The sequence below is a fragment of the Diadema setosum genome, chromosome 8 (assembly GCF_964275005.1).
Source record: "Diadema setosum chromosome 8, eeDiaSeto1, whole genome shotgun sequence".
In the NCBI taxonomy this organism is placed as follows: domain Eukaryota; kingdom Metazoa; phylum Echinodermata; class Echinoidea; order Diadematoida; family Diadematidae; genus Diadema; species Diadema setosum.
The window spans coordinates 11,393,606-11,418,728 of record NC_092692.1 but is presented as its reverse complement, the minus strand read 5'-3'; the positions used below and the strand labels follow the sequence as shown (position 1 = coordinate 11,418,728).

The 25,123-nt window shown below is 38.6% G+C and overlaps 1 protein-coding gene across 1 annotated transcript in view; it reads right to left on the bottom strand.

Moving 5' to 3' along the window:
• The window catches only part of LOC140231817 (transmembrane protein 104-like), a 77,813-nt gene extending 52,899 nt beyond the window's left edge, over nt 1-24,914 (bottom strand). Inside the window, exons 1-3 of the mRNA XM_072311970.1 lie at nt 24,870-24,914; nt 20,454-20,575; nt 19,253-19,337 (exon numbers count right to left, since the gene is read on the bottom strand). Coding sequence (XP_072168071.1) covers nt 19,253-19,337; nt 20,454-20,575; nt 24,870-24,914 — 252 coding nt within the window. The remainder of the gene's footprint in view (nt 1-19,252; nt 19,338-20,453; nt 20,576-24,869) is intronic.
• Nucleotides 24,915-25,123: the final 209 nt, after the last annotated feature.

The window sequence follows — 25,123 nt, the reverse complement described above, 5'->3', positions numbered from 1 at the left end:
GCACAGTATAAGAACATGACTACTTTTGACAAAAGTATTCATATAAAGACTGCTATCAGAAGGGTATAGTAACCTGGGATAAACAGGACACTGTGGGATAGATGATGTATAACGAATATAAGTGGTTTTCTATTGGCAGTTGCTGAGATTTAATGTTACAGCTTGAGAACCAGGTATCACAGAAGCTTAACTCTTTTTTTTTTTCATAAGCAAGACAAAGTAGAAGATGCCTAGGGCTTTCAGAAGAAAAAAGAAGGAATAACTGCAAGGAAGCCAAATTTCATTTTTTTTTTAATGCACTTAAATGTAGGAGTATGACTCATGTCTCTCTTTCATCACGTGCACTGAGGGTGCTGAAAGCGAGTCCTATAAAAGCTTCTTTGATACTGTAAAAGTGGATATTTTCGCGCAAGTGATTTTTCGAGGTCGGCGGAGTATGATGAGTTTCGCAGGTTTTTAATTCTGCATAATAAAGACCTCAACCACTGCTAAGTATTGAAAAATATGGCATGCAAAAATATTCGTGTGCATTATCATTTTCGTGCTAGCTTCTGGTCTCGCAATTCAACATGGCGAAAATTTCCACTTTTATAGTACTTCGGCATCTGTGAACCTAACTGGCAGACAATGTGGCAACAATATTGACATTCAGATGGTTTGTAACCACAAAAATGCATTTCCTGTGTTTTTGCAGATAGAGCTCACATACACTGATTATAAATGATTCCTTGATTAAATATAAATAAAATACATTGCACTACCAGAACGACTGGAATGTGCCAGAAACAGCCACTTGCTCAATCAATCTTATATGTACACCTACCAATACTTGTAATATATTTATTTATTTGAGAAGACTCCAAACCAGGATGATATCAAGTTAGCACATATAACGAAGTCTCCACAGAAACAAGGCTATGGACTTTAATATGTGAGTGCAAAAAGACATGACAATACAATGTTGGTACCTTCTGAAAAGCAGCAGTCACTCCACCAGGCGTGGGGGGAGTTTGTGTGTCAGAATTGTGGTGCGGTGTAGATTCTACTTGTGTGGAGCCATCTTGATTGTTATCCTGCTCGTGATAGAAATGTTTAGTATGATTGTGTTTCAGGAATAGAACGAGGAGAAAAAAGAGAAAGAATACGAAATATCTGAAAAAAAGGAGGTGCAAAGGAGCTAATAATTCAAAGAGAGGATTCCAGGTCAGAATGATCTACATATAGGAGAAAAGGAATATTGGCAGGAGAGTGGAGAAAAACAGCGAAATACATGCCTCATGTACAGTCATTTGTTCCTACACATCAAACGAGTTTGTATTCTCAGTAATAATTGTTCGCTGATATATTCATAATGAAGGTAATTATGAAAAATCTCAATACAACACAACCAAGTTTTGACAGACAGGATGTGACCCCTAATTCAGACATTATGAGCAGGTGTACCAGAACTGCTTCCAGTATTAAAAGATGACTCGTACAGATATGAACATTCATCCCATTCAAGTTACAAAAGGGAAGCGCTCTCATAAAGAACATTGAAAACGGCAATATATTATGCAGTTGCAGTTTATGAGCAGGTGTAGAAGTGCTTCCAGTATCAAAAGATGACTCGTACATATATGAAACATTCATCTCATTCTAACTAAAAAAGGGGAGTGTGCTCATAAAGAACATTGAAAAAGGTGATATATCATGCAGTTGCTGCTATTACAGTGTCAGAATGTTGATGCATCCCCAGTATAGTGTCTCTAGTGACAGAATGCTTGCATGACTCCTTCTGTTAATAGTGATGGAAAAGAAGCTGACCTCATAAATCAACAGTTGAAATACTAGTAAAGTGCAGTGAGCAAAGTCCATAAAACCCCTGCCTGGTGTGTGAGTTGCAATGTGATAAGAATCTAATGCTACAAATGATTATAAACTAAAAACCAAGCAATGTACCATGCAGCTCAAATTCAACCCTTTATTATAGTACACAAGTTGATGTTTAAAGGGCTCCATTCACTATCTCCTTCATTTTAGTGAGTGGGTGATGTATCTGAATACATATTAAATATGAAGTCATAGATAGATAACATAAATGAACTTCCAAATAAATGACAATCTAAAACACTACCAATGTGTAAATTGTTGAATGTTTCAAATAATAAATGAAAGAATGAATTCATTTTAAACAGTGAACAGTATGATGATGAATGCAGATGATCTTAAAACTTTAATCACTGTCCCTCTACCAACACAAGTGTTTGGAGAAAATTCCCCTTTAGATTACAAGATATGAACTCATGATGCTGTACGTTGTAGTAAAAATACTTCATCATAGGTCAACACAAATACAGGTTTATCCATGAGTGCATATAGTAGAACCAAATGCAGAAATGATACACATGTCCAACTGGCATTGTTCACTGACAGGTAGTAAAGAAAGACTGGGTATGTATACTATAATAGGAAAAAAAAAAAAAACCCAGAATGAACACTGAAAGGCCATTGGGCAGGCTGTGGTGGTTTTTGATTGGGCAGGCTTTGGTGCTTCTTAATTGGTCAACTTTAATGTTTGGAATCCATCTCTTTGTGACGAGCGGATGCATAGCACAAAGACTCTTTGGTCCCCTTCCAGAAAAGGCAACTACAACATTTATCTGTCTCTATCTGGATGTTAATTCATCCCCCCAATATTTCCGCTCTTTTCCCCATTTTCAACTCCTTCATCAATAAAGTCATTAGTGATATTGCCCCCATTGAGACAAATTATGGATGGGTTACCTCATCATCTCCCGATAGATCTCCCAATCATGATTTGTGTATACATGCTCTGGTAATTCTTGCTGCCAAATTGCAGCTTGCTTTGTAAACAAGCCAAAGTGGCTCAAGAGTCCCTTTTGTTTTCAGACTTATGTCCTGGATGCCATGTGAATGAAGCTCATGAGACTCCATTTCACGGAATTCAAACAATCCAATCTCCAAAGCACTTCATCTATTCAAATCTCCCGATACTTCCATCATCACGTGTACATGCTCTGATAATTCTTACTGCCAAATTGCAGCTTGCTTTGCACATTTGCAGGATTCCCTTTTCTTTTCAGATTTGCAGACTGGATGTCATGTGAATGAAACTTGTGACACATCATTCCACAAAGGAGGTTTAAGAGATGGAGTAACAATAGTCTTATTCCCTTTGATCACATGTTTAATGCCGCCACTCAGAAATATTTGAAGTATGTGCTAAACTGGAGCTGCCCCACAGATAGGAAGACAATTGAATCATGTGTCATTGCATCATGACTACAAATGTAGTTTAATACTCTCCAAGGAAGATATGTCTTTATGATGGTACATTGTGAATACTTTTCTCCATCCTTTCATAGTTAAAGGGATCGTATAGTTTTGGTTGAAACCTAATTTCAGATTTCTAACATTTTTTGGTGAGATATTGAGAAACCTCTTATTAAATATGAAAGAGCATGTAATTCTATGGAGAATTCGACATTTATTTGATGAAAATTGGTTTTGAAATGGCTGAGATATCCAAAAAAAGAGCGATTCTGACAAAGTGTGGGACCCACACTTTATTGCGATCCCTTTTTTTTTACTTTGTTTTTGGATGTTTCAGTCATTCCAAACCCGATTTTCATCAAATAAACTTTGAATTCCTCTTAAAATGGTTTGCTCTGTACTATATCCTAGTTAAGTGTTTTCTCAGTATCTCGCAAAAAGTTAGAAGCCCAATTCTCATCACCACCAATACTGTACCATCCCTTTAACATGAGCTGTACATAAAGGAATAGACACAGGGATGTACAAATAACAAGGAAAAGTAGAAATTACGTGGTGCGTAATATATGTCCCTGCCGGAAGTAGCATTTTGTAGCAAAATGTACAATATAGGTCAAAAATCAAGGTCAAAGGTCAAAATTCTGTGAGAAGTTTTGAAGCCCATACCTAGTGCCATCACATAAAGCAAACGGAATTGAAATCGGGTTAGAAATGGCGAAGGAGTTGCATTTTGTAGCCAATGTACAATACAGGTAAAAAATCAAGGTCAAAGGTCAAAGAAGTCAAAGGTCAAAATTCTGTGTAGAAGTTTTGAAGCCCTCACCTAGTGCCATCACATAAAGCAAACGGAATCGAAATCAGGTTAGAAATGGCAAAGGAGTAGCACTTTGTAGCAAAATGTACAATATAGGTAAAAAATCAAGGTCAAAGGTCAAAGAAGTCAAAGGTCAAAATTCTGTGTAGAAGTTTTGAAGCCCTCACATAGTGCCATCACATAAAGCAAACGGAACTGAAATCGGGTAAGAAATGGCGAAGGAGTAGCATTTTGTAGCAAAATGTACAATATAGGTCAAAAATCAAGGTCAAAGAAGTCAAAGGTCAAAATTCTGTGTAGAAGTTTTGAAGCCCTCACCTAGTGCCATCACATAAAGCAAACGGAATTGAAATCGGGTTAGAAATGGCGAAGGAGTAGTATTTTGTAGCCAATATACAATATAGGTCAAAGGTCAAAGAAGTAAAAGGTCAAAATTCTGTGTAGAATTTCTGAAGCCCTCACCTACTGCCATCACATACAGCAAATGGAATCGAAATCAGGTTAGAAATGGCAAAGGAGTAGCATTTTGTAGCAAAATGTACAATATAGGTCAAAAATCAAGGTCAAAGGTCAAAGAAGTCAAAGGTCAAAATTCTGTGTAGAAGTTTTGAAGCAATCACCTAGTGCCATCACATAAAGCAAACGGAATCGAAATCGGGTTAGAAATTGCGAAGGAGTACCATTTTGTAGCAAAATGTACAATACAGGTCAAAAATTAAGGTCAAATGTCATAGAAGTCAAAGGTCAAAATTTTGTGTGGAATTTTTGAAGCCCTCACCTAGTGCCATGACATAAAGCAAACGGAATCGAAATCGGGTTAGAAATGGCGAAGGAGTAGCATTTTGTAGCAAAATCTACAATATAGGTCAAAAATCAATGTCAAAGGTCAAAGAAGTAAAAGGTCAAAATTCTGTGTAGAATTTCTGAAGCCCTCACCTACTGCCATCACATAAAGCAAATGGAATCGAAATCGGGTTAGAAATGGAGTAGCATTTTGTAGCAAAATGTACAATACAGGTCAAAAATTAAGGTCAAAGGTCAAAGAAGTCAAAGGTCAAAATTCTGTGTACAATTTTTGAAGCCCTCACCTAGTGCCATCACATAAAGCAAACGGAATCAAAATCGGGTTAGAAATGGCGAAGGAGTAGCATTTTGTAGCAAAATGTACAATATAGGTCAAAAATCAAGGTCAAAGGTCAAAGAAGTCAAAGGTCAAAATTCTGTGTAAAAGTTTTGAAGCCCTCACCTAGTGCCATCACATAAAGCAAACGGAAATGAAATCAGGTTAGAAATGGCAAAGGAGTAGCATTTTGTAGCAAAATGTACAATATAGGTCAAAAATCAAAGTCAAAGGTCAAAGAAGTCAAAGGTCAAAATTCTGTGTAAAAGTTTTGAAGCCCTCACCTGGTGCCATCACATAAAGCAAACGGAATTGAAATCGGGTTAGAAATGGCGAAGGAGTAGCATTTTGTAGCAAAATGTACAATATAGGTCAAAGGTCAAGGTCAAAGGTCACAACTAAAATTCTCTGCTTAAGTTTCAAAGCTCCCATGTAGTGCTATCATATAAAGCAAACAGAATCAAAATTGGCTCATAAATGACAGAGAAGTAGCAAATTGAACATTTTGATCATACACGGACGCACACACGGACACACACACACATACGTACGGAGCCGTTTCATAGTCCCCTGCTCGAACTCATTCGGCGGGAACAAAAATTGCAAACACACACAAAAAATATGATGAAATAAAATAAGAATTACTTGACTGTACATATCTGCACACGAATCTGACATATCAATTTACAAAGAACTATACTTAAAGATGAGACCAGTTTAGTTTCATTTGACAGAAATATTTGAAAAAGTAATGAAACTGGCTTTTTGGAGGGTAAAATTTCTAACACTTTCACGACATACAGCTTAGATTTACACATTTGCAAATATTTGGGGATGGAATTGATTTAAAATGTTTCATATTCTTTTATCATAAAGTGAAATTTTATTTCATTCAAAACTTCGAAATAAGCAAGCAAAATATAGCCGACATAATGTTAGAGCTCAAAATAAATCTTCAGATTGCTTAGAAAGATGCCAGTAACGAACCCTGATCATCAAAGGCACAAATGCGCCTGTAGAATTCTCTTGTGCATCAATACAAAAACTGAAAGTTGCTTGAATAATGTACACCCTGTTTTGAACCTCCTTGACCCCAATGAATACACACAATATCCTATCTCTAGAGCACTTGCGTGGGTAATTCAATTTTTAAAAACCACATTGGGAGAACAAGCCCATTCAGTCAACTTCATTGAAGCATCCGTCTCTCTGTGACGAGTGGATGCACAACACAAAGACTCTTTATCACCAACCGCAGAGGTTGACTACTAAAATTCTTGTCTCTTTCCAGATCTATGTTATTTCACCTTTCACAATATTTCCTGTCTTTTCCCTATTTTCAACCCATCTGTCAATAAAGTCATTTGTGATGATGTCTATTACCTATAAATCTTCCAATATAATGTGTGCATGCTCTAATAATTCTTGCTGCCAAATTGCAGGCTGGCTTTGCACATTTGCAGCCACCTGGAATTCTTGAGTATGACAAGTCAAAATGGCTCAGGATTCCTTTTGTTTTCATATTTACGTGCTGGATGCCATGTGAATGAAACTTGCAAGACCACATCTTACTGAACTCACAATACCCAATCTCCAGAGCACTCTGGGGACTCAATTAGCATGTCATGAAGTCCCCCCAAATCTTTGCACCAAGTTCCTCCTGCATCTAGCTGTCACTTCAGCCAATCAGATGCCTCGTAATACACCAAGATGATGATTCAACATGTAATATGCTCTATGTGCGTGCTCCTCCCCACCCGTTATTACAACCTTCATATGATCTATTAAAGTTTGTGAAGTTCTCATCCTCTTTAAGCAGCGAACATAAATTCATTAAATTCCTACACGTTCATATCTAACTTTTTTTTTCTGAATTCTGCAGGATCCAAGACACCCAAAGCTTTAACTGCTCCTTTCTGCAACCGTGATGGGTAAGAAAAATGCAGCCATGCTTAATACAGGGGCACTAAATGACAACCATTGGTATCACTAAGTTTTCAATTAATTTCATCACTACCTGAACTCTCAGAATATTATTTACAGGTCCTCTCAGAGATAAGCTGATACACACTATTAAGCATGCCAAACTTTCCCATCAAGATGCTCCTACTTAATTAAGCTCTCATAACCTCTCATGTAATGTGCGAAGTTGTGCTATAACTTTGCTCAATCCCATTTCATCAAAGTCCATCCAAACATATTACAATATATGTATATAATGCAATTGTATATGGCGTACTACATAAATGTACTTTCTCCTCTTCACCTCCTCGAGGATATGGAAACTTTGTGCCGTAAAATCGTCATCTCATATTCCAGGAAGATTTTAAGGAACAAGTCCACCTTCATACACATAAGAATTGAGAGAATGCAGCATTAGTAGAACACATCAGTGAAAGTTTGAGGAAAATCGGACAATCCATTTGAAAGTTATGAATCTTTTAAGTATTTGCGCAGTTACCGCTGGATGAGAAGACTACTACAGTGTATGATGTCAAATGCGTACAACGATATAAGGAAAATAAGAAGAGAATTTCACAAAACTATACTTTTTGAATAACATGCACATTTCTTTAACTTGTTACTGACATATGTTGTTACTGACGTATGTTAAGGGTAATATTATTCCCCCCGCCTTCTGAATGAGAGATGTCGAGTGTTCTTTTGTTTTGCGAGAAAAATGGAAATATGTTAAATTTTCTTTATTCTTTCTTTATATTGTTGTACACATGTGACATCACAAGCTATAGTAGCCTTTTCATCCAGCCGTGACTGAGCAGAAACTTCAAAAATTCATAACTTTTGAACGGATTGTCCGATCTTCCTCAAACTCTCACTGATGTGTTCTACTAATATTGCTGCATTCATTCAACCCACATGTCTCTGAAGGTGAACTTTTCCTTTAAAGTCATGGCCTATGCTTTCAAAGCACATGGTATGAGACATTGGCCTGTATTCACAAAGGTGGTTTAAATAAAAACCATGGTTTAAATTTAGTCCATGCACTGCAATACATGGTAAGCATGAAATAGGCACACCTTTCATATTCCTGCATCATATCAATATTATTGGATGTCTGTTGGCATATATGCATACCATGCTCATTTACATGCAGAAGAAATTTGATTAAACCATGGTCTAAATTTAAACCACTTTCATGAATACGGGCCATTCTGGTCTCAGGGTGAAAGATCCTACCGATGTGTAAGTTTGGGGTGCAGATTCAGTCATAATTATAACTTTGTAACTTGGCTAGAACAATTGAGGGATGTTATTTAGCTGCCGCTGCCTCATATGCAAGAAGAAGAAGTCATAATTATGTGCATAGATTTACATGTAGTTCCATTTGAATGTGTTCTTCAGATTTTTTGAATTCTCTCAAATAACAGCCGGCTTCTCTAGCTTCAATGGAGTATATTTTCCAATAAAATGGACAATACAACTCTTTATTAAGTTGATACGTGTATGCGTGTGTGTGTGTGTGTGTGTGTGTTAGGTTGAAGGTTAACCTATACATTAATTTTTATCTCTCCACTAGCAACTTTAGATAAACTTCTAGGACAACAGGAAACATATTGTCACGTTTGACGTTGAGAGGGTCAGATGACATATGTTGAATGAGGCATCATGGCTTACTGTACAACAAAACTTCTCTTATAAATTTCAAAATTTGCTGATTAACAGGAATGATGGGCTTCTGATTACATTTAAAGGAGAAGGCTAGTAACTGATCAGTGGGAATCAGTGGAAATGCTGGGAGATGATTGTTCCAATCCTTATGGGATTCATTCAAGAGTTCATTGTATATCTATTGTTGTGTGAAAATGATTTGCTTCAGAATGGTCTCATATTCAAGTAATGTGCAGTTTAATGCTTCCAGGTTAGCGTCCCTGGTCAGTGACGGAGCATTAATCTGCACATTACTTGAATATGAGACCGTTCTGAAGCAAATCATTTTCACACAACAATAGATATACAATGAACTCTTGAATGAATCCCATAAGGATTAGAACAATCACCTCCCAGCATTTCCACTGATTCCCACTGATCAGTTACTAGCCTTCCCCTTTAAACCAGATTTTAAAAATTATCGAAATGTTCATGCGAGCCAGTGTACATGTGTGATGATTGTACCGTGTGCATTCCTGTATTTGTATACAAAAAGTCTTATAAATCATAATTATTTTGTGTAGAAGATGAAATTAAAGGGTATTGTCTAGCAAGGAGGGTTTTTTTTTTTTTTAAGTGCTATATATGACGCATACATGGTACACCATTCATAAGACACATTTTATGCCTTTCTTCATCTAAAAAATTCCTACCAGCTCCATAAAAGAACACTTGTACACTCTTTTGCCAGGTTGACACTCAGCAGCAATATTGATAACAATAGGATAGGTGTAATTTCTTTTGCCCCAAATCCATGAAATGAAATGCTCAAGGTACACTCAAAGATAAAAGATTTAATGATAAGCTACAGAATAGGAAAAGTTCAAAGATCATGAAGGAAGGAGATTATCACTGTTCTGTCTCTTCTATGACTCATTTCTTATATAAAGGTGCGATGAATTCCAAACTGACGGCCCGCAAGTACAAAGGCTCACTTCCCCCAAGACTTACAAAAGGCTTTTGCTAAACAATCGGGTCACAGGCGCTGTGTAGCGCAGCTCACTGCGGTGAAGTTAGCCGCAAAAAGCTGAATGGTGCCTTCAAAGAGACACATCAAAAACAGCGTCCATTTCCATTACCAGCCCGCAACAAATGTGCGCCATGTATCAAAACATTGCTTGGGCAATATGCTTTTGGTGAAAGGTGATTTCAGCCTTTCAAAGAAAAAAAAAAATGGTTTGGGTATTAAACAGGAGAAACTGGAAATTCCAAAGGAATAGTGTGAAAATACACTAGCGCCAAAAAATGCTAATGAATTCATTAGCATTTAAATATCGCACATAAAATGGGGATCCTTGTTTAAGCAATGCAGCAAATATGTGTCAAGTCACACATAAAAATTCAACCATTAAGTCCATGAATGACTCATATCTGTTATGGAGATACGATAGGCCCTATGATTTTACCCTCAAGTTGACGTCTTAAAATCATGATTCGAAGTGGATGGAGGGGCTATTCGTTATAAATGTTGCATCTAAAAACATTGAGATTCCTTATACTTATTCGTAATCTTTAATTTCCGACATTCTTAACTTTTTTTCGTTTTTTACTCTTACCATTCTGCTCTTCTAATTTGTATGCTTGTACTCAATATAGTGTTTCCATTCATTCTGAGTTATAGGTTTTGTGGCAACTCAAACATTTCTTTGATATCGTATGCATGCTCTCCAGCCTATGAAGCACCAGATCGAGAGTGCAATTTTGTACAATTCTGTCTTGGGAAATCACCAACACTGAATTACTGTCGACGTCTCTCTTGCCCTTGTTTGTATTCATTTTCGTGTAATTAGTGGCCAATCTGTAGTGGATGTAGCCCTTCTTTTTCCTTTCCTTGCTGTTAATCTTTACCCATTACTCATTTCTTCATTATTCTTATCTGATTTTGATTCTGATTTCAGTTTGATGTGGCCAGTTGGCGAACTAAAGAATTTCTTTACAGAAAATATTGTGAAAGTCATCAATGATACCATTTTTTAGCAGAATTATTCAAAATACATTTAAATACTCCTTCATCTTATTGAGAAAATTTAATGTGGTTTCCATCTTGTAGAGCTAAGTGCGATAAGCAGAACTGCTACACAGAGTATGTTGTGCTATTGTTAATCTTCATCCTTTTATTTATGTCTCTGTCTCTCATTATTTTTCATTTTATCCTGTCATATTTTAACACTTTTCCTCCCCTTATGTTATTCCTTGTTTTCTTTCATCTTACTTTCCATCTTTCCTCTCCTTCTATCATCTCTCTGTCATTCACTGTTTTTCTTTATGTTATTCAAACCCTATCTTCATTTCTCTGTTATGTTACGTGTTATCCTTTCTTTTATTTCTCTTTGTATTGATTGGTTTTCATCCTGTGTTATGAACTCTTTTTGATGTGTCCCCTTGAAGACACCACACAGCTTTTTTGAGCTAATTTCATCTCAGCAAGCTGCGCTATGCCTGCGACCCCAACAGTTTAGCACAAGCCCTTACCAAATATAGGGACCACAAGTAAAACAGTCTGCTGACCACAGTGGTTGAACAGGGTTGTATTCATTTACGAATGGTGCATTTCATTGAGGGCAGAACCTTTGTACACAATGGCAAACAGAAAGAAAGATTTTCAATCTTATGCACTGTTCTATTGATAACCAATGTAATGACTTCAAAATATTGTTTTGTAGGATTTAAATGTGGGTGTATTTCTGAAACTGAAATTGAAGGAAGTCAGCATACCAAATTGCAGTGTATGGGGAAAAACTGGTTCACCATGTAAAGGGGACACCATTGGTGTCCCCCTTACATGGTGAACCATCCATTTTGGCATCTTACCACATATTTCAAACTAGTTCTATGTTTGTTTCAATAGAAGTGATTATTTTGAAGTAAGACATTAACTATACTATTGAAAAAATGACACAACCCCTATTTTTGGCCAGGAAAAAGATTCTTCAATGTTTCTCGTGTAAGGGGGACACCAAATATTATTTTTGCATTTTTTTTTCCAAATTAATAGAGTGGTCAATTTTTGATACCTGTTACAAAGAAACCACAGCTACATTGTAAAATATGCCAATGAGAAGCAATTATTGTTGTGATAAGACACAAAAAATTAGCTATCACTGTGCCCTGACGTAATATTTAGGGGGACACCAAAGCCACGTGTGTGAAAATTATAATTTGGTCTTTGTTTCAAATTTGTTTATTTTACCCCAATTTCCTCTTGAAATCTTTTAAACTATGTGATTGCTACAAAAATAACAATAAACAGTTCAACACTATGGATTCCACACTTATAAATTAAGGTTTCTCGTGTAAGCAATTATGGGGACACCAAAACTTACACGTGAAACGTCTTTCTTGGGATTTACGTGCGCAAATGTGTATCAACTGATGCATGAATTATATTTAAAGTGTTCAAAATTTGCTCGTCTTTTATCATTTTTGACCCCATGAAATAGAGTTTAATCCACAAACAAGCTGTAAATCTGTCTAACTGGTGTTACAGTAAAATGTCACACAATTTTGCCTAAAAACGTTGTGATTTTGCACTTTTTGTCAAAATTCAATATGAACTTCGAAGAAGCAATTTCTATATTTTACTTTGAAAAGGAAGATACTTACCTGAATAAGAGTATTCAGAAGTAAAATTGATTTAGGGTACATGTAATTTTTAAGCAATGACAATATGAAGCAAATAGAAGGGGCATTTAACTAGTGGGACCCTTTTTAAATGGAATTACCCATTATGACAATATATTAGTGCTAACAAAATGAAAACACAAAATGAAGTAAAAATAAAAAAGGCAAAGTCAGCATGAAAAAGTCTTGTGTGACTGTGTACGTACATTGTACATGTAAGTTAAGTTAGTCATTGTTATTAAAGCGTTAACAAATGAAGTTGAGTTTTGTGCATGCTTTTCTCTTATAACTTAAAGGACAAGTTCACCTTCATTGACATAAGGATTGAGAGAATGTAGCAATATTAGTAGAACACATCATTAAAAGTTTGAGGAAAATCGGACAATCCGTTCAAAAGTGATGAAGTTTTTGTGCAGTCATCGCTGGATGAAAAGACTACTGCAGTGTATGATGTCACATGCGTACAACAATAAAGGAAAATATAAAGAGAATTTCACAAAATTTCATCTTTTGAAAAAAGTACACATTCCCTTGACTCGTTACTGACATATGTTATGGGTAATATTATTCCCACTGCCTTTAGAAAGAGGCAAGTCAAGTGCTTTTTTATTATGCGGAAAAAGTGAAAATATGTTGAATTTTCTTTACATTTTCTTTATACTGTTGTACTCATATGACATCACAACCCTTAGTAGTCTCCTCATCCAGCGGCTCCAACACAAAAATTTTAAAAATTCATAAGTTTTGCATCGATTGTCCAATTTTCCTCAAACTTTCACTGATGTGTTCTACTAATATTGCTGCATTCTCTCAGTCCTTGTTTATGAAGGTGAATTTGTCCTTTAACAGATTTGTGTTAAATTAACATTCCTGTATTCAATGAATTGACATGTATTTTGAAAAAAAGTTCCTTTCACAATCTCAGGCAAAGTCTTAAAGTATATCAACATGAACAAAGATATGGAGATGGAGGGATCATCACAACATAAATCATTCAGAAAATCTTTTCTGAATAGAGTTGTGCAAATTTTGTTTCACTGAATAATTTATCAGCTTATTTTGCAAAGCTTCTTTTTTTGAGAGAGAGAGATGTGCTCAATTGGTAGAAAGAACTATCAAGTGTTTGACAAGCCTTTTATAAACACAGTCATAGATGAGAGAAAATCATGTCACATTTTAGGACGGGGGGGGGGGGGGGGGGGGGGTGGCTAGATGGGTGGCTTCTGTAGAATCGATAGGATTGTAATGCTATGGATCATCAGCTGAGAACCAGAAGGGTGCTTTTGTGTTCTAAGACATGAGTGTATTACAGAAAAACAAAACAATAAATTTTTATGAAATAAGAAAGCTTTAAATCAAAATTGATCATTTTAACAAAAGTGGGTAGACTTATAAGCATTGCTTGAAATATAGGGTTAATAGGGGCCCTTTTGGTTTTGATTTTTAACATTTTAATGAAAATTAGAATGATTTAGAGGAGATCAAGCTCCACAACATGATACCAACTTAAACTCAAGAACCCCCAAAACTGCAATAAAACCCAGCTGCTGGTTCTCAGCCGACTATATGCTACTGTATACGCTGTTATTTTCGCGAATTTCGCGTATCACTGTGGGACCGCGAATTTAGCAACACACGAAAATATTGCCATTGGCGCGAAAATACAAGTTCTGTATCAACATGCTCACATGGCGGGATTGGCTGGAGGGGATTGAGAAAGCGTGGCCATAATTGGTGGGAGATACTAGCAGTACGCGCATGCTAGTCACAGATGCTAGTACGTGCATGTACCTATGTATGTCTAAGATTACGCGTATCCCTCTTTAATTGAGGAACCTCAAGGGCGAGAGAGTGCAGCGATCTTGGTTGCGTGGTGTGCTTGCTGTGTGTACTCGGTGTGTGTGTGTGTGTGTGTGTGTGTGTGTGCTACTACTACTCATCTAATCCTATGTGATTACCTCTTTCTGTTTTGAATTTGCCGTACATGTATCTGCGAGTTATTGTCATTTTGTTGTCGGGTTTTTTTTTTTTCCTTTTTTTTCCTCGTCTCTATTGCTTCTACCATTTCCACATCACTTCCATATTATGAGTAGGAAGTATTTTATTGTATGAGAAACAAATGGCAATTTATACTGCAAAGTTATTCAAGTGTGAATAAAACCTGAAACCTGAGGGCTGAAGGCACAGGGGGGAGGGGAGGGGTGCATGTTGGCGTTGTGTGGGGATGTGTGTGTGCAAGTGTGTATGTTGTCTCGCAAATGGCTTTGTTTGTTTTGTGTTTTTTCTCTTAGCGAAACAGTGAAATATGCCCCGTTTTGTGTTTTAAGCAAATGATCTATTATGTTCCCGTTTTGCGGGCTTGTGCGAGAATGTGTGTTTAAAAAAAAAAAAAGCAGATTTCGTTTCCTTGGTGTAGAGAGTTACAATGTAAAATTTGATATTAGTTTGCACAATGGTGGTTATACTGCATTTTGTCTTTACGTAGTGTAAGATTGACATTGTTGTGTACAATGTTTGTGTAAAAGCAGTTTGTCTTTGTATGATGTTTTGTTTTGTTTCTGTGAACATTTCTGTTTCTATGATATGAAATGGAATGAAATTCGAATAAATAATTAAAAAAAACAAACAAACAATAATTTGTGAATGTGTACCCAATGTGTGGGAAAATAATGAAATACTATGCGTTCATCGCGAATGCCATTCATGACGCCTTTCATTCATAAATTCCATTAATAAAGTTTGTCAGTGTTGTTTTGATTGTAATTTCACTCCGGAAATTTACTACTTGACTGTTCACGACAACAATCATGCTTCGGTACTTCAAACCTCTGAATGAACGACCCCCGAATTTACCTCAACCGAATGATGCCTCACACAGTCTTCCTGCTCCTGCTGTAAGAGTTGCAAATAAGAAGGTAGATGATGTGCTGAGCGAAATGTCTTCGTCAACATCATCTGTGCCTCCGAGTAAGAAAAAGCGTGGCCCTTATGGCATGTACAGTAGCAAACTTCAAGCAAAAATAAGACACTTCGCAGCAGAGAATGGGGTAGCCACTGCTCGCAGGAAGTTTTCATCCGAGTTGAAGAGTTCCATGAACGAGAGTACCATTCGGGGCATGAAGGATGCTTACTTGAAGGCATGCAAGTCAGGCGATACCCCTCACTCCTTGCCAAAAGGTACGAGAGGATGACCACTTCTGCTGGGGAAAGAATGGGACGGGAAGGTGAAGGATTTCATCAACGCAGCGAGAAGAAGTGGGGGGTGTGTCAGCACCAAGCTAGTACTTGCTGGTAATACAGGTCTGCTCCAAACAGCCAGGCCTCCTGTCCTCGCTGAACATGGAGGCAGTGTGACAATTGATAAGTCATGGGCCAGATCAGTGCTTGACAGAATGGGCTACACAAAAAGGAAGGGGACAAAAGGAGTGAAGAATCGTCCTGAGGACATTGATGAAATCGCCAGAAGATTTCACAGAAGAACTGCACATAGAGTGCGCAAGTTCAACACACCAGATGAGCTGGTAATCAAATGGGATTGGACAGCAGTTCAAGTCATACCAGCTGGATCTTGGACATGGGCCAGATCAGTGCTTGACAGAATGGGCTACACAAAAAGGAAGGGGACAAAAGGAGTGAAGAATCGTCCTGAGGACATTGATGAAATCGCCGGAAGATTTCACAGAAGAACTGCACATAGAGTGTGCAAGTTCAACACACCAGATGAGCTGGTAATCAAATGGGATTGGACAGCAGTTCAAGTCATACCAGCTGGATCTTGGACATGCATCCCAAAGGAGACAAGCAAGTGCTAATCAGGGGATCTGATGACAAGCGGCAGTTCCCCTCCCTCTTAGCGTGCACTCTGAGTTGAGAGTTCTTATCCCCTCAGATCATCTACCAGGGTAAGACTGACCAATGCCGCCACCCCCCCCCCCCCCCCCCCCAGTGGATTTCCCACCAGACTGGGACATTTGGCACACTGAAAGTCACTGGAGCACTAGTGACAGCATGATTCGCTACGTTGAGAAGATCATCCTCCCGTACATCACTCAAAGGAAGGAGAAGATGGGTTTGCCACTTGATGGAAAACCCCTCCTGATCTTCGACGTCTTTCATGCTCATTGCACGAAGGAATTCACTGACAAGCTCAACGAGATGGAATTTCTCTATGTGTTTGTTCCTGGCGCATGCACGAACACACTGCAACCCCTTGATGCCACTGTCAACAACGTGTTCAAGAAGGAGATGCAGGCGCAGTTTTCCAACTGGTATGCCAAGAGGGTGGCCGAAGGCACCGAAGAAGGCGAAAATGTCGACGATGTGGCGAAATCTATCGACCTCCGCACCTCGGTCATCAAGCCCATTCACGCCCAGTGGATGATGAGTGTACAAGACATTTTGCAGCAAGATCGAGACATCATCGTGAAGGGTTCCCGCGTGAATGGGATCCTGAAAGCCGTTGAAGATGCAAGACTTCAAGCCATCCCAGACTACGAAGACAGTGACGCAGAGGAGGCTTACTGGGATGAATAATTTCATCACCTCTTCGGAAAGTTGATTGTTTCGATGTTCAACAGTTTGAATGTGAACCTCTTTTTTGTTATCTATGATCTCCCCCCCCCCCTTGACATTAGAAAACATTTGCAGTCTTTTTGATATTTTATACGTAATTAAAATGGGAATAGTAGGGACCTACATCACACTGTGACACCTCAACAGCATTTTCTCTTCATAGATCGGTAATTAATTCAACCACCTCCGTGTTTCTAATGCTTTGTTGATCTAGGAATTCAAGATTAGGTTCATGTTTTCCAGTTCCATGAAAAATGAGAAAAGTACAACAAATGTGAACCTCTTTTTTGTTACTTTACTCCCTCAGATACATAAATACGGTGTTATTTTCGCGACATGAAACTTTCGTGACTCAGAGTGGACGGTCTTTTTCGCGCCACTGGCATTAAACAAATTGTTTAGAATCGCGCATATTTTGCTTTCATGAATATATAGGCTCCTCGTGAAATGAACACAAGTTTCATGCTCGAAAAATTTTCTGCAAGATGAAATTAAGCATTTATACCATGAAAATAAAAAATTTACAGAGGGCTCCTACTCAAATATCAATGAGTAGGTCCTGAAGGGTCATCTCTCCAAATTTGGTGTTTTTATCCGCCGTGTAACGGTAATTTCACTAAGCGACCTGACTACATACAGCAGGCATGACAACAAACTTGGCGAGTGCGCAACTGTTTACTAGTACTGATAGTACTATATTTTGTATTTAATTTTGTTTCTGAGCTAGTGGAGTCATTGCGAAAGTTTCGGTGTACTACCGATGTCACATGACTGGAGCCAGCCCCTATCATGTGACGTTTAGAAGTACAGTGCGTGTACATCATCCATACAAATATGCATTATGCATGGCACAAACAGGCCACAGTGTGTAATGTGGTGTGTGTACAGCTGAGTACGGAGTGTACACATTACGAGCGAGGCCACATGTTTTCTCCCTGTGCAGTTGTGATCACTCTGCCGAACTTCTCCGTACTAATACTAGTAAGTGCATGACAATACTCCAATCGTTCACAGCACATAGCACGCACGCACCGCAGGGAGGCGTGTATGCCTTATGGAGGCGCATGCTTGACAGCGCGATTCGTGGGAAACCGCTTGCATTTGATTTTGTACTGTAGGATCTTACACCATCGTAATACTCAGGTACAGAGTGGCAGTGAACGGACAAGCACTGGTACTGGCGCCTCGGTGCCAAGTCACGAAAACGACATCTTGCGAAAATGTCCGTGAACCCGTCATTTGCGAAAATATCTGCACGCGAAAATAACAGCTTATACAGTACATATGTGACCCACTACAACTTAAGGATCCAAAATTTGGGGAGGTCGATTTTCTAAAAATCACATGACATTATTCCCTTACTCTTTCGCTTTAATACCATTTATAACATGACTAATATGTGTCCTTGGTTGCGGAGATATCAATGATTTCATGAGATTATGTTGAGAAAAGCCCCTTCAAAGTTTTAATTCTGATGCAACCGTGATCTAGGGGAGGTAAGACAATTTTCACCGCCCCAAAAAATAGAAGGTATGCTCCTAGCAACCTCTGCGATGTTCATTCAACTTAGTGCCAGCTGTCTACGCTCGACCAATCAGTAACCAGGATGCCACACACTGACCGATAAGATCACTCTCTCATTGCTAGGGGCGGAGTTTATCTGCGGTACTAAATCCAAATCTTCTGACACATTTCTGTTCCGCTGAAAGTCAGAAAATCATGGCCTAGAAAAACGCTAATTTCTTGCATTTCCTTTGATCAGTTAACTTCGAAATTTCAGCAGATGATAGACGAAACATTAGACCACAGAATTATGCTGAAAACAGAAATTCGATGGTTTTGACCGATTTTGATGATCTGACTTCAAACTTGATTTTCTCGGCTCAGCAACTTTTGGATCCTTTTGTCGTGGCGGGTCACATATAGCAGAAACTGTTTCCCTTCTTTGGAGGGAAACACATTTTTATGTCAATGGTTTACATGCCAATTTCAAACCAAATCCTGATTTTGCTTCCCTCCCCCCACAGGAGGTTTGAATGATTTCCTTGGGATATCTTGCAAAAGAGCTACTAAGATAGGGATAGAACTGGTTGTGAAACAGTGTCACAAATATGCATTTATAAAGCCCACCTATAAACATTGTTTTCAGCTTGGGGATTAGTGTCACCATGGTAACTCACCTCTCTCTTTTTGTCCTTCCGCCTGTATTTTATGATGCCATTGGCTGCTGCCATAGCCTCTATGACAAAGGTAGCTGTTATGTAGCTGGATATGAGCAGGAAGGGGAAAGACAATATCATGGGTAATGATTACTTTGTCAATTGTGTGAACTAAATCAAAAATATCCCACCACTTCACAAATGCTTGTGAACTCTACCTCCAAACAGGCTGGCTTATAATCCATGTTTCATGCTTACTTTGCAGTGGCTGATTGTGATGATACAAAAGCTTGCTTGAGGGTTGCCTTTGAACAAAAGAATCATGTATTGAAAACAAGATTGCAAATACTATATAATAGAATAAGTGTTCAAAGTGAATTACTTGTTACAAAGGCACCAGTGTAGCATCATTATTAAAAGCGTACAAAGTAAACCATCCTATGCAAATAACGAAATGTAGTGGAGCAACTTAAAGAATGTAAACATTATTTTGGTTTATATGATATAAAGAGGAGCGCGTTTCAAATGCACCACATAGGTGACTGCCCTAGATCACTAGACCTCTCAGATGAGCACTGTATTCTGCCTAGAGTATGGCTTTCTGTTTACACCGAGACGCAGTTCATTGATCTCGACCATTGACTGTGATGCTTGAACTTCAAGTCTCTTTGAGGGAACCTTGGGAATAAGTACAATTTCATTTCTAAACATCACCAAAAAAAAGAAGAAGAAGAAGAAGAAGAAGAAAGACAGACATCATCACTAGGCTTCCTATCAAAATACCCACCACAACAAGTAACAAGTAACTCAAGTAACAACACGTAACAACAAGTAACTCCTGCTCTTATCAAAATGGCGTAATATTTTAATGCTGAAAGATTATGAGCAAAATAATCTGACTGGGGTGTTTCTACACTTATTGAATATTTTCTGTGTGAAAATGAAAAAAGATCTGTTCCGTCATACGTACATGAGTGAGTATAAAATACACAATGGTCACTTTTTGAAAGTCACAGCCTCGCAGTCACTTTTGGGGGTCTGTGAACATTTTGTTTCTTGTGTATGTTTCAGTCCTGTCGTTGTCTTCTCATCCATCATTTGACCCTATCAATCAAATCCACCATGTTATCACGAAATAATATCACAGTTCATGTACACATAACATGTACTTGCACATTTAGCAGTAACATTCTGCCAGAGGAAATGTCTAGTTGTAACAAACCTGACAAGGGCAAGGATTGTAATGATGATCATGCTGAGGAGCCAGCCTGCAGCACCAAAGGCCTTCGGCATCGCCAGTGCCCCTGTGCCGACAATCAGATTGAAGATGAAGATCAAGCCGACCTGCAGGACAGAGTCCAAATTCAGAATACTAGAGATGGGATATGAGTTATCAGGTACAGGCAAGAGAGAATTCTCTTTGAAGTCAAAACTACCCATTTGGAATTAAGAATGTTAATTCCATAACTTTGTATTTTTTACCCATCAATACTGCATTCATCACATACATGTACAAGTTCTACAAGCACATCTGTTACAATATTATTAAAACCAACTGGATACTGATACTATTAATTATTTGGAATTAGTTAAAATGTACCAGTTTCCTTCTCATGTGATATAATGTACAGTAATAGCAAGTACATGTACATTGTACAGGACATACCACGACAGGATGATTAAGTACTCTTAGTTAAAAGATATTTTAAAAGCATTTTTTTTTTTTTTTTTAGTATTCTTTGCCTAGAAACATCTACATCGCTACTTGCAGCCTCTACATCTAATGTGGCAAGTTATTCCAGTGAGAAATGGTGTCTGAGAAAAAGGAGCTTGCCATATTGATTGGTAGTGGAGATGGGTTTCAAGTTTGTCGTCTGGACTGAAAGATCGGTCTGTATCTGGTCGTCGGGGATATGTTTCGCAGAGACTGCGTCTGGCTTCACAGAACCCTTCCTATGAAGGAGAGCCGATACAGTCAAAAAATGATAAAAGACTCCTCCAGACAAAGAGATTTTTTATTTATTTATTTATTTTTTTTTTGTCTAAGTATCGTCCTGCTGGCTGCTGCCAAGTCTGCCTATTGTTTGTTTGCTTGTCTTTCTTCAAGGCATTTAAACCGGCACACTGGTCTTAAATATGAATAAATTCATCGGGTTTACAATAACAGTGCATTGCCAGCTAGTTTGACAAAAAGAAGCTGGTCATATGGAGGCCAAGCTGAAGTCTGACATCATGTTTGTGACACTGGACTCCCGCCCTGGAGTGGTCTCTTGCCTGTGAGTGTGACAAATCAGGTTGCGCATCTGTGCATCATTTGGTATAACATTACTAGGTCTAATAATAGTAGTGTCAGAGGTCGGAGTGCAATACTATAATACTTCATGACAATCATAACTATCATTGACAATAATGACAGATGTAGGAATGATGTCTAATTTACATGTAGACTAGTAGAAGAGCTAGAGTAGACCTGTTTTAGTGTTTAGGGCCTTTTATCACTCCTCCGTGACTAGGTCTGTGACACTAGCACTGACACCAGCTACTAACCAGCTAAAACGAGTAGTAAAAGTATTTTACCAGAGCGGTTTCAAGTGACGGATAGAGTCTGTAAGGGGGTGTTGCAAGAAAGTCGAGTTGCGATTAATTGCAAATATCTATTGCAACTTGCAATCAATCGCAAGTTGCAGTTGAAAGAAGGGAGCTTGCAATTTGCAAGATAAATTTACAATTAATTGCAGAGTTGCAATAATTGATTTGCAATCAATTGCATCTTTCTTGCAACAGAATTGATTGCAACTTGCAATTAATTGCAAATTTGCGATTAATTGCAGGATTTGAATAGATATTGGGAACTTGCAATTAGATCTAATTGCCCGAATGTCGTTTCCTCCCTTGTTAAACCCACAAATGTAAAAATGCCCACAAATGTAAAAACGCCCACAAATGTAAAAATACATCGCCCACAAATGTAAAAATTGCCCACAATTGTAGAAAACATTGCCCACAAATGTAAAAATGTCAACCACAAATGTAAAAACGAACAGCGCCCACAAATGTAAAAAAAAAAAAACGCCCACTAATGTAGTAAAAATAAAAAATCATACATCAACCTGCCACAAATGTAGAAAATTTCTACATTTGTGGTTGGCGTATTTCTACATTAGTGGGCGTTTATGTAGACTGCTATTTCAGCTGTAATACGTGTGTACAGTGAGTTAATTTTTTTGTGTGATTCTTTTTTATTTTGTTTTTGTTTTAATTGTTTTTGCTTTTGTTTTTATTTGGGGGTCCTGAACACAGGGGCTGATCCAGGAATTCTGTAAAAGGGGGTGCGGAGTGCCTTCACAAATTTTAAGGCCCTGTCACACCTTTCTGGGCGGGATGAAAGGTAATCTACCCGGAAAATGTTCTGGTCATGCTCAAAACTTGGCTGCAGGTAAAATCGGACTAGCGTGCGCACCTCCGGGCAGCTACGGGCGAGATACGTGCTAGGTACTGTCATGTGCGGGCCAACTGCGGGGAGGTCCAGTGGTAAAAATTTTGGCCCCTCAAGTCAACCCGCAACGCTTCCCGAGACACGGTTTGACAAGGCCTTGAGCATGCTTAAAACTTGTTCAGGGTGATTCGCGGGGGTTTGCCCGCAGAAGTACACGCAGAACAGCAGTAGGAGGCCCTCATAGCGCCATGCCAGCACTTCACTGGCAACTCCCAAGGCGCCACGCAGGTACTTAATTCACAGCTGTAACGCAGGTACAATCCCCGTATGTTGCTCATAACTGAAAAACAGATCGATTTTGAAGCTCTCATGCAGGTCAAACAGAATACATGCAAGTGCAGGTACATGTAAGTAGCATGCGTCTAGCAGGTAAAACGCAAGTACGGAACTCGCCAACATCCTGTCAGCCCGCAGAAAATTGTTCTGCGTGCTGGAAAATCCTTACTCGCAACAAGCCCCATAACATCCTTGTCCGCCCGCAGGAAATTGACCTGCGTGCTGGAAAATCCCTACTCGCAACAAGCGCGCGTACATAGCTTGCCCGGAAAGGTGTGACACACAGCACACCGCAACACGTAAACAGACATGCATACAGACACACATCTCCCCATCGTACCCGCACACGCATATTATTTCACAGGATGGGCAGCCCTGCGAAATAAGAAGCAAGTCTAGCAACGTATTGGTCATTACATTTGTGGGCGACGTTTTGGAATCATTTCTACATTCTTCTTCCGTAAGAGTGACCGCAATCAACTTGCTGATTATTCTGTCACTTTCGGGGAGGTCTAAGTTATGCAAGTCTTCAAAGAGTTCAAATAGTTGCCGTAGTAATCATCATCCAAGTGGCACATCCAATTACCGGACGCTTTCTTTCGTGGCTTTGAATTCCGTACTCAGAGGATGAAATTTGGGCTAAAAATAACATCACTTATTCACAGACTCCTGGAAATTACGAATTCAGCCAACTGATGTCAATTGTTCACTCCAGTTTTTAGAAAATATGCTTCAAACATAACCCTCTACAAAAGTTGTCTTTTTGCGCGGTGCAAAATCGCATTGTATTACCGGACACGATTTTTGCAATGAAATAATCGACATCTTTCGCACCTAATCCTTGCACAAGAATCACAATTTATCCCACAAATCATCATACACATTATCACTGAGCGGATGACAAAGAAAAAATTGGCAAATGAGGCTAAAATTCGTATTTTACGGTAAAATGTTTGTCTTGAACATTTCAAACAGTTCACAGTATAAAACCTTGTGAAAAAATCGACAACTGGTTAGACTCTACTTCTAGTTTACATGCTTTGTCTATGGGAGCTGCACGCGCGGGTGATGAGTTGCGGGCCCCTTAGCGCACAACTATTCCGCATCGTTCGCGTTTGAGGACAATAGCTACAAATTTCCGATATCGATCAGTGAACTTCTGGTTCTATTGGAATCTTCAGCATTTTTCCTGTATGTGAGTGGGATTTCATAGAATTTCAGTCGCGAAATGTGATTCAAACATGCATAAATATTAGCTATCTCGAGGTGCGGGTCACTCAGCTATAAATTTGACGTAAAATGTGAATTTTTTCGTGTTTTTACATTTTTATGTGGCGTTTTTTGCGATTTCGGTCCACACAAAGTTCTGTGAGGCTAATCTACGAAGTCTCGCGCGTATAGAATGTCATTAGTACGCAAAAATGTGCGTGTCCGGTAATACCATGCATCCGGTAATACCATGCTTGCCCCTATGAATTATGAATAAATAAGTAACCAATAAACTGACAAGTCCATAATCAATATTAATAATAACAATAATCGATAATGACTAAAAAAAAACAAAACGCCCACATTAGTGGGCGTTTTCTAGTAATTCTACATTTGTGGGCGATGTCCAATTTCTACATTTGTGGGCGATGTATTTTTACATTTAGTTATGGGCGTTTTACATTTGTGGGTTCAACATAGCATCCCTCCCTGTGTGTAGGCCTACGTCCGTGTGTTGAAGGTAAGCTGTGTTGTAAACTAACTTGGAAACTGTGTTTCAAATTAGGCCTAAAACCTTTTACATGGTAACAGTACTAACACCTTCACAGTAAATATTCTGGCCAAAAGTAAGAATATTAAGTGTGTAAAGTGACTCACCCATGGCGAGAAAGATGTCCCTGCCTCTGTTAATGGCTCAGCCATGATTGATATCAATCAAGCATTGGACGATGTGCCTCTAACGCCTGAACAGTGCTAGTCAGTGTGTTCCCCAAGATCTACGTAGTCCCACCTATTGGCTATAGAGTTCTTTCTGCCGTTTCACTGAAACCACCTTTGTTTTGCTTTGGTCAGTAAATTACTCAGTTGTTGCTTGCTTAATTGTCAGGATGAACTGCTCAGAATCATTGCCC